The 11,313-nt window shown below is 33.6% G+C and overlaps 1 protein-coding gene across 12 annotated transcripts in view; it reads right to left on the bottom strand.

Moving 5' to 3' along the window:
- The window catches only part of Gk (glycerol kinase), a 170,144-nt gene that overhangs the window by 74,298 nt on the left and 84,533 nt on the right, over positions 1-11,313 (bottom strand). For 5 of the 12 annotated variants that reach the window (XM_048796333.1, XM_048796340.1, XM_048796338.1 and 2 more), the window contains one exon: positions 9,074-10,879. The exons of the other annotated variants lie outside the window; for them this stretch is intronic. In XM_048796333.1, coding sequence (XP_048652290.1) covers positions 10,869-10,879 — 11 coding nt within the window. In that variant the 3' untranslated portion in view covers positions 9,074-10,868. Of the gene's footprint in view, positions 1-9,073; positions 10,880-11,313 lie in introns of those variants that run through there. 12 annotated transcript variants of the gene reach the window in all.

The following is an 11,313-nucleotide window of genomic DNA, read 5'->3' as shown; positions in this document are numbered from 1 at the left end:
TTTTTATATTTTATTTAGAGATAGGCTCTTGCTGAGTTGCTTGGGGCCTCACTAAGTTGCTGAGGCTAACTTTGAACTCCCAGTCCTCCTTCCTTAGCCTCTTCAGCCGCTGGGTTACAGGCATACGCCACCTCACCCAGCCTTAACTGAAATTTTAATGCCAAAAACATCATTAACTTAGTTTTTGTCATGCATTACTCTAAGAAGATATTTATATAAAATGTATTAATAAACTACATATATTTTATAGTACTAACCCAATATTTGATAGCAGAATGGATAATTTTCTTTTGATTTCAGGAAAATCTTCCTGAATGCACACTTAAAATTGCCAAGTTGAGGGCTGGGGTTGTGGCTCAGTGGTAGAGCACTTTCCTAGCACTTGTGAAGCTCTGTGTTTGATCCTCAGCACCACATAAATATAAATAAATAAAGGTATTATGTCCAACTATAACTAAAATAAAAATAAATATTAAAAATTGCCAAGTTCATTTGGATACACCATAGTCAATTGATTACTAAACCTTGGTAAGAAAAATTGTACCTTCCTTTCTCTAATCACTTCCTAGAGGACTAACATTAACTGCTATAGTAATATTTAGAAACAAAATTCATGATTCTTTAACCTAGAAACCTGAAAGTAGAGGAAAAAATAGTATAACCCTAAGGCCATTCACTGTATTTCAAGTTAACATCTTACTTATGTTTTAAATAAAAAAAGCTTTTCTATAACTTTCTACAAGAGAACTCCAAAAACAGTTTGGGAAGCAAGACAATCTCTTTGACTACATCTTTATGGTGAGTATTTTTAGCATCCATCTATACATCTACAATTAAATTTCTCACTAATAGTGTAATGCAATGATGAATGTCATTACCTCCCTTGGATAATAATTAATTTGGATTGCTCAATTCCAATGTAGTTCATGATACTTTTAAGAGTACTATATTAAAGAAGAAAATTTAAATTTCTTATTTTTATAAAAACAATTCCACGGAAAATATGCTTTACTCAAAAAAAAAGTCTTTGGAATTAGGATGGTAAAGTTGTTGGCTCAGTAACTGTTTTATGATTAAAAGAATTTAATCCTGTTTATAGCTTTTTAACATTGACATGAACTTATTGTGATCTTTTTAAATATTTTTTTTAGTGGTAGGTGAACACAATACCTTTATTTTATTTTTATGTGGTGCTGAGGATTGAACCCAGTGCCTCCCAAGGGCTCTACCACTGAGCTACAACTCCAGCCCCCTTATTGTGATCTTATATTACAAGTATACCCATTGTCTCATACAACTGTATAAATTCATTATTTTAACTACATAATATCCTATAAATTATTCATCTTTTTCCAAATTAGCTAGATTTTAATATATTTGAATGCTACGGTGCTTATGGTGCTTAGAACATTTGATCAAAATGTTGATGGTTTATAGTAATACAGAAAACTTTCTTAATAGCTTTGTAAAGTTCAATATGTAAGAAGCTAATGACAATGATAATAGTTAAAAAAGATTTGCCACATATTGAGACCATAATTATGCTATACAATTAACACGACTTTATTTTAATTTGGTCATGTTTATGGATTATTAGAGAGAGATTCTTTTTCTTTAAAATTTTCTACAACCAAATAGGTGAAAGGCAAAAATAATAAAATAAGGAAGAGTGAAAAATAATTTGGTTTGTACTGGGACTATAATGGGGACTGTATTTTGCCTTGGAATTGGTTGATTCTATTACATATAGTATCTAAACAATCAATTATGAACAGAGGTTTTTATATTATTTTTGTATTTTTTTTAGTTGTAGATGAACACAATACCTTTATTTTATTTATTTATTTTTATGTGTGCTGAGGATCGAACCCAGCGCCTTGCACGTGCTAGGCCAGGACTCTACCACTGAGCCATAACCCCAGCCCCCAGGTTTTTATATTTTATTTTTTTATTTTATTTTTTAAAGAGAGAGAATGAATTTTAATATTTATTTTTTAGTTTTGGCGGACACAACATCTTTGTTTGTATGTGGTGCTGAGGATCCAACCCGGGCCGCACGCATGCCAGGCGAGCACACTACCGCTTGAGCCACATCCCCAGCCCCGGTTTTTATATTTTAAAGTTTCAAAAATAAAACAGGACATAACTAAGAATATATTTGTGACTGAATAAATGTAGGCAAGTACATAATGTGTAATTATCAAAGTTTCAACTATTAAATGATGAACTTTAAGTTATGAAGATGAATATCTATAAACCTGACTTTTATGATATATTGAAAAGTCTAAGGAAAAGCAACAATGCGGGAGAGTGTAGGTGAATTTATGGCATCAGTTAAGCTTTTGGTTTTTATCATCTAGCATGAAAGCACCGTGTACATCTCCCAACGGTGCTTTTGTTTAACTTTGATTACCAAAGACTAATTTCTACATCACTTGCTGCTGGGAGTCTCAAGAAGACAGAGAATCCTTGACTTTGGGGAGCAGCTCCATCTAGTGGTAAAATTTGTTTCTTACACGAAACCAGCTTTTCAAAAGGTAACCAGATACTATTCTAGACCGCCTTTAGCAAGCTGATAAAAGTTTAGACTACAAGTGATGGATTTGGAAAAGATTGGGAGTATTGTATGGCCTATTCTTTAATAAATGTGATTGGATACTTGACACATTTCAGCATAAACGACTTGGCATCTGTGTATGTTATGATTATTTTATTGGCATTATGGTGTCTTCAGATTCAACTGGAAAAAAAAAAAAAAAAACAGCACCACTAAATTTGAAGACCTGTCTACTATGACCAAATAAAAGAAACCTGTGTTAACACAGTTTTACACTGTACCTTCCCCAGTCCTTCAAGATGGGGGCAAGAATCTTTGCCTTGAGCTACTTAATATCTTGGCTCAAGCCAAGAATCTGAGATAAGAGTATGGATGGAGGATTTTCTTTCCTTAATTTTGAAGGCCAATCTTTTTTGTGGGGGAGGCCCATGTGGTTACCAAAGAGTAGTTCAATTAGCTAAACATAGACATTGGAGTTAATTAGGAGACAGCCATAAAATGCAATAGACTCCAGAGTATATGAAGCCATTATAATAGGTATAGGCCCTCAGCCCTAGCATACATCTGTGTGTCTGAGAGAGAAGGAAGGGGAATGTGCTGTTGTGGAAGAACAAATGTGTACACTGGACACCTGGTAAAAATTTCCCTTCAATAATGTCTTACTTGTGGTACCCCAGGATCTTGAGCATGCTAGGCAAGCACTTCACCACTGAGCTACATCCTCAGCCCCTTTTTATTTGAGGCAAGGTCTTGCTAAGTTGCCCAGGCTGTCCTGGAACTTGTGATCCTCCTGCTTTAGTCTCCCAAGCTGTCCCTTCAGCAATACTTATTATTCCATTCTGTAACCCATAGAATAGCCCTAATCTTGGGTATTCTAAATGTACAGACTTAATAGAAAGTTTACAGAACTCTCATATGCTCACATGTGAGTATATTGAATAAAAATATATACTCTGCCTGGGCACAGTGGCACACACCTGTAATTGCAGCAACCTGAGAGGCTAATGCAGTACGATTGAAAGCTAACTTGGTGAGCGAGACCTACAGATGCAGTTCAGTGGTAAGGAACCTCTGCATTCAATCTCCAGTAACCCCAAGTTACTTGGTGTGTGTTGGGGAGCAGAAGTACAACTTTACAGGATATACATATACACATATATATTTAACACATAGAATTAGAGAATTAACTCTGTCCATGGAATGGATAAAGATAACATTGAAATTCAGAAGGATCCTGACAACTTTATTTTAGTCACTACTCCTGACTATTCTTTTAAAATCAATTAGCTAACACAGATGGTTACTTCAGAAGACTAGGGCCTCAAGATTTGATTTAATTCTCCCTAGGACAGTTTTTCAGGTGAAAATATCTGAGGCCCTTTGAGTTCTCTGGTAAAGTCTCCTTAGATGTGGGTCAGGCATCCTTATATTGAATTTATCACAGGAAAGCCCAAGTATATTTTATCTCTTGGAATACCATCCAGGTTACAAAAAAAAAAATCTGGTGAAGGTACTTAATCCTAACCACAAACCAAGAAAAAAATATGTGTGTGTGTAATGACTAAAGTTATATACATATATATATATATACACACATATATATATATACACACACACAATTCTTAATAAGTAGTTACTGAATTAAAAAAATTAATTAGCTAATACTAACTAACAATAACATTTCCCTGAGTGTGAGCAAAGAGAACTAAAATAACAAACACCATAATGGCAAACAAACAAAACCAGCATAGGTGAAATTGAATAATTGGTTTGTATGAGAGCCCAATTTTCCCTTCTATAGCAGTTGTTAACCATTTTGATTATCACGCTACTGTTTTATTTTACCCCATGTCTTTGTGATCCTTTGAAAACATGTTCAGAAAAAAACAAATTCCAGTTTTATTATTTAGTGCTTCCTTTGGACCATACTGAACTAGAATCTTGCAATAAGAGGCCTTGTGCCAGGTATGGTGGTACGAGCCTGTAATCCCAGACACTCAGGAGGCTGACACAGGGGATCCAGAGTTCAAAGCCAGCCTCAGCAAGAGTAAGATGCTAAGCAATTCAGTGAGATTCTGTCTCTAAATACAAAATAGGGCTGGGAATGTGGCTCAGTGGTCCAGTGCCCCCGAGTTCAATCCCCGGTACCACCCCTCAAAAAAGAGGCCTCGCATCTAAATTCAAATCCAACAGGATGATCACAATTGTTTTTCACATGAGACTTTTTGATCCAGAAATTTTCTACCCTTAACATGTAATTACAAATGTGAGCTTACAAATGTATGGCTATTAAAATTTGTGGAAGGCACTATATAAGAAATAAAACAAATGGGAATTTCTTTTTGAACTTTTGAAATTCACTTCATAACAAGTGAATGGTTAAGGGTGAAATTATTTTTAGGATATAATTTCAAATATAATTTTAGGATATATTTGAAATTATACCTCTTCTGTATTTGAGGTGCTTAGAATTTTTTTGCTGGAAAACAAGATAAGATTTCAAACTTTTTTAATTGAGAAGGATGTCAGGATAAACAATTAAACTGATGGCCAGTGAGTGACAGATTTAGATTCAAACAATCATGAAGGCAATATATCTTTTTTATTATGAAATAGATCAAGTATTACATAAATAGATCAAGTACATAAATGTAGGGGATATAGTAAATACATGTGTACTTACCATTAAGCAGTGTCAAATCTAAAGATTTTGTGATATTTGCTGTAGCTCTTTATTTTTTTAGAAACAGCTTTTCAGGTTTCAGGGAAGTCCCTTTCCATCCCCCATTCCAGAGGTAACCACTCTAAACTTGGTTATTATCTCTAACCATGTTTTATACCTCATGTTCATTTGTATGAGGTACATGGTACCTCATATAATCTCACATGTTAAAAATCTTTATATAAAGTTTATGAATATTCAAGATGTGTGAAATATTCCCTTAAAGTTTGGGGGGATCAAAATGATAACCACAGGGATAATTTTAGGATTATGGATGATTTTTCCAGTCTTTGTAACCTTTTATTTTTCCAATGTCCCTTTTTCTTTTGGTACTGGGGATTGAACTCAGAGGTGCTTTACCACTATGCTACAAACCCAACACCTTTTTATACTTTGTTTTAAAGCAGTATATTACAAACAAACCTACTGTTGTCTTCCAGAAGCTTTGTAGAAAACAAAGAGCACATTTAGTAGAAAATTAATTAAAGGCTGACGGTTTAAAGAAATTGGGAAGAAGTTGATAAACAGATAAAATTAAACCTTTTAGGAAATAGCACAGTTAAAATTTTCACTTAAGAAAAAGTCAAGTTACTAAGAATTATGATAATGTTGTGGTTAATACTTTCAGAAGACTTCCTCTTCATTTATCAAGTTTTTTTTTTTTTGGTGGGGGTAGTGGGGACCAGTTATCTGCATCCTTTATTATCAGTATACTCTATTGAGCATACCATAAAAATCCCTAGAGGGTGAATGGAAAGGCATCAGTGACAAAAGCACCTTAGTTTTTCCCCAATATTAAACACTTGAAACAATAAGTTAATGGAAGTGGAATAAAAGTTCCCCAGCACCACCAAGAAGGAGGGAAGAGTCAAACTTACTTCCATTTTTCAAGGAATAAATAAAATTCATTTTAGGGATCTCAAATTCACCTTCCATCAGGGACTAGGTATTTGTTACTTTACATAGTGCAAATTTTTAAAATAATTTTGTTTTAAATGAGCCCGTGGGAGTGAATTTGGCATGTAGATTACTAACTCATGACCTCTGATATTTTAAATTACTTTTAGAGATAGAATTCATATTAGAAAATGCACCCCTTTCAAGTAAAGTCAGTGGTTTTTAGTAAATTCACAAAATTTGGCACCCTTCACATCTAATTCCAGATAATTTTCATCACCCCCCCCAAAGAAACCCCATACACAGTCTGTAAGTTCCCATTTTTCCTTCCTTGCCCCTGGCAATCACTAAACTTTCAGTCTCTATGGATTTATATATTCTGAACATTTTATATAAAAGGAATCATACAATATGTAGTGTTTTGTGTATGGGTTCTTTCATTTTGCATAATATTTTCAAGGCTCATCCATCTTTTCAAGACACAACAGTACTTTATTCATTTCTATGGCTGAATAACATTTACTATATGGATATACAACTTTTGTTTATTAAACCATCAATGGATATTTGGGTTGTTTCCTCTTTTGGCTATTACGAATAATGCTATAATTATTCATGTGCAATGACTTCTGAATTTAAGTTCAAATTTTAGTTTTATAAATAGTGGATATATTAAACATGATTCAATAGTATACATACTAACACTTAAGATAGTTCAAATATATAGTGATAGTAAGATGGTTCAAATATATAGTGAAAGTTCTTCCCATCCTTGTCTCCCAAATGTCCAATTTTCATTCCCTCCATTCTGTCCCAGAAGATGAACACTATTTTTTATTTTTTATTTAGGTAGCTGGGATTGAATACAGGGGCACTTGATCACTGAGCCATATTCCCAGCCCTATTTTAGAGACAGGGTCTCACTGAGCTGTTTAGTGCCTCTCCATTACTGAAGCTGGCTTTGACTTGTTCCTCCAGCCTCACCCTCCCAGGCCCCTGGAATTACAGGTGTGTACGCCACTGTGCCCAGGACCCCATTAATCATTTATGTATTCCTGAAAGCAAGATAATTTATTTGTGCTGGGGTTGTAGCTCTGTGGTAGAGTGCTTGCCTTGCAAGTGGAAGGCACTGGGTTTGATCCTCAGCACCACATAAATATAAAAGTATCGTGTCCATCTACAACTTAAATAAATTAATTTATTTATTGGAGGAGGGGTGCTGGGGATGGAATCCAGGACCCCATGCATGCTAGGTAACACTCCCAGGCTTTTTTCTTTTTAATAGAAATGTGCTTCTCAGTACCTTGATTTTTCACTTATCTTGAATGTTTCTATTTATTTTTAGACAGTATCTTCATTCTCTTCTACACATTTCTCTTGAGCAGCTATACCACAGTTTATCTACTCTCCTTTTTATGATTACTTTGGTGATCTAAATATTTGCTTTTTACAAAATTCACTTGTCAACTAGTCATACAATAATAAACAACCAATGAGATAAATACTATGAGATTTAATAATGAGAAATAAAAGAACTGCCATCCTCTTAATTGTTATGTCATTAGGTAAAACTGAAACTGAAAAATCGGTAATCAAAGATATTAGCCTAGTTAAGTTTTGTATGGTGAGGGAGCAACCCAGGGCCTTACACATAAGCAATTTGTTTTTAAACTACTTCTCCTTCTCAGAATATTTTTATAGTCCTCAAATTTAATTTAATGGGTCATTTTCATTAAATCCGACACAGGGAAATCTAAGAGGTTTTTTCCTATAGGAAAAACTTAAGATACAAACTAAGAAGTACAGACAATGTAGCAACCAAACTGCTTTCTCATTTTTCTAATTGCTTACTATGCGAATATATTAAGATACTTGTTAAGTTGCAAGAACAAGGGATCAACTAAACTTCAACATTTAAATATTAGTTAAAACAAGCTATTAAACAGTTTGTTAAAAATAATTTTTGTCACAATAGGCAGCAGGGGAGAGAGGAGTGGAGGTTCGCCAGATTGGACAGGAGGGAGTGGGGGGAAAGGAGGAAGGGAGGAAAGATAGGAATGCGAAAGACTGCAGAATGATTAGGACATAACATTCCTATGTTCACATATGAATACATGACCAATGTAACTCCATATCATGACCAACCACAAAAATGTGAAGTTATACTCCATGTATATCAAAATACATTCTACTGGGCTGGGGTTGTGGCTCAGTGGTGCAGCACTTGCCTGGTACCTGTGAGGCACTGGGTTCTATCCTCAGCACCACATAAAAATAAATAAAATGGAGGTATTGTGTCCATGTACAACTAAAAATTTTTTTAAAACATTCTACTGTAAATGTATGACTAAAAAGAATAAAAATATTTTTTACATCTATTACTATTAGGTAAACATGGGATAAATAGTTCCTACCTTATTGTTAATGTCATTAGTTTCTATGCTATGACAATTTTTATTGGGTGGTTTCTCTGAAATAGCTTCTACTCTTCATTTTGCACAAGGCTACAGTATACCAATAAACATTCCAAAGTATTGGGCTTTGAACACTTCAAAAATGCATGAAAAACTCTAAGATATCATCACAGAAGAAAAGATGCATTATTTATTTTACTGATTAGTTGGAGAACAAAAGACTGAGGTGTTGGCTATCGAGTTGAGAGAACAATGGTACACTAGACTCCACTGACTAACCCAGGTAGAGAGAGGCTGGAAATGCTGAGATGGAACATTTTAGTCTGTTCTAATAGACTGATTAAGGTGTTCATCATTCCAGAAACTATTTCTTCGGCTGTTGTTTAATTCTTCCGAGTATGCCTGATAAAGTGCTAACAGCTGAGTTTCAAGTTTGCTGAAACATCTTTGTTAATTTAACTTGATCTAAATGAGAAATGCAAGTAAGAATGAGGGGTCAATTTATTTTGTGAAAATTTATCATTAAATATCAATGTGTACAATTCAAACATTTACAAATCTTGCAATCTGTAGAAAAATTAATGTAATATTAAGATTATCTGAACAGTGATTTGCACCATTATTTACAATTATCTCAACCTACCTTTGTAGAAAGGTAATTATGTTTAAAAGTATCCCTGCCAAAAAGTGATAATTTCACAGTACCTTTCTTTAGTATTTGTGTCACTTAAATGCCAGCTGCATCAATAAAACCCAGCAGATTTAATAATTTAGAAACAGCACAATCAGAACAGTAAATACAAACTATGATTAATTCCAAACAAAACCTCTTTTATCAACATATAAATATTTTCCCATTTGACACTGATAGAAGAAAAGAATTAGGAGGCAATATTTTCTTGTTTACTACAAAAAATAATTTTAAAAATGAATGTTAAGGAACTAGGTGAATTCTTATATAATACTAAATATTTTGAGAAATAATTAGTTTCACTGGAAGGCATTTCTAATGGTAAACCTTTTTTCATTTGTAATATGACAATGAGCATTGATAATTCTCTAGCATCTCCAGATTGAAAGAGATTGTCTTTATTCCTACATTTTCCTTTTGTTTTTAAAATCTGACATTCCCTCAATCCCTCAAAAGAATCCCAAATATATAAAAGATTAATTGAAACAAAAAATAATTTTATTTTGACTAACGCTTGTGTTTGAGAACAATGTTTACTGTAATAGTCCATAGTTTTCTTTTTAAAAGATATATCCAGCTAGACAATTAAATAAAAAGGTAAAGTATAAGAAATATAGCTGAAATCATAATAAAGTACATTTTCTTTTATTGACATAGGAGATATACTTAAATTTTAAATATTGGCTCTTTAAGAAAAATTTCTCTTGGTTAAATAATATGCATAACCGTTGCCCAAACATGTATACAGCTGTTTCCCCCAAACTATTTATATACATAGTAGTCCACTTAAAACCAGCCATGTTAACCTACTAAATGCAATGTGCTCCTAAATTTATAAATGGGCTACCAGTAGTATATAAAATATATAGGCATGTATGTTATACATATAAAGTAAAAAAAATATAAAAAGGAAAGATGGAAGAAATAAGAAAAAGAAAACATCCTTTCCTATAAGATCCAAACAAAAAGTCACTCTAATTAGTCAGACAATGTAAAATACTGAAGCATTTCAGTTTTGGCAAATACTTTTCAGAAAAATATCCAAACTATGAGATACTAAATTGTCGTCTTAATAATTTTAGTAGAATTTTACATTTAAACATTCAATGAAGATGTGGTTTTCTAATATATAGAAAAGAAAACTTTTGGCAAACCAAAAAAATCACTCTTTTTAACAGGTTAGTATTAACCCCTTAATCAGGCATGTAAGGTGCAGATAATCAAAATCCTGGTCCGTTAGAATCTGAATATGTTTGATGAAAGACTCCAATGGATAGGATCTGAATTCTTCCTAAATCTTAGAGGGAATGGGGCAGGACGTTATGACAATGGAGGGGGTCATCCCCAAATGTAGCTGGCCCAACCTTAACTGTCAGTGTTAAAAAACACACCAAATATTTCTGTAGCATTCTTTCTGCGGCATTTTCTTTACCTCAAGCCACAGGTCTACTTGGAGGATCATGCAGCAAGTGGCTTATAAATAAAATCAGAGTCTATGAATAGTGTCATCACATTAAGAGACAGAATTGCTGGATTCTCTCATTACATAAAAAGCTTGCATCTTGGGAATCCATGAGTTGGTATTATTTATGGGATACCTAAAATAGGGGACAAAAACCATATAAATCAATAAGACATATATGCAATTCAGGAGTAAAAGCAATGAAGACTATTCAATCATTTATTGAGCTAGAAATTCAATGATTTCAAAATAATGCCTTCTAGTTAAAATGCAACAAATGTAACTAAGCCTATTCCAAAATTGGCAAATACAACTACTGTTGCTAGTTGTTTACAAGGCAAACAATTCCACTATTCTTGAATTTTGGTATATGTCACAAAAAGAACCTAAAGATGGTGACAATATGCATTCTAGAAGCCTACCAATTTTAATACAATGTGTCCTTTAGTTTACAGATAGGCTACATGTCTCAATTTCAGAGACCATGCCTTATCACACTGTCAGAGTACCAAAAGAAAAATACCAACACCACTACCACCGCGCCCCCCCCCCAAAAAAAAAAAAAATGAA

This window comes from Marmota marmota, unplaced genomic scaffold (assembly GCF_001458135.2).
Source record: "Marmota marmota marmota unplaced genomic scaffold, marMar, whole genome shotgun sequence".
Lineage (NCBI taxonomy): Eukaryota > Metazoa > Chordata > Mammalia > Rodentia > Sciuridae > Marmota > Marmota marmota.
This window is presented reverse-complemented; position numbering and strand designations above follow the sequence as displayed.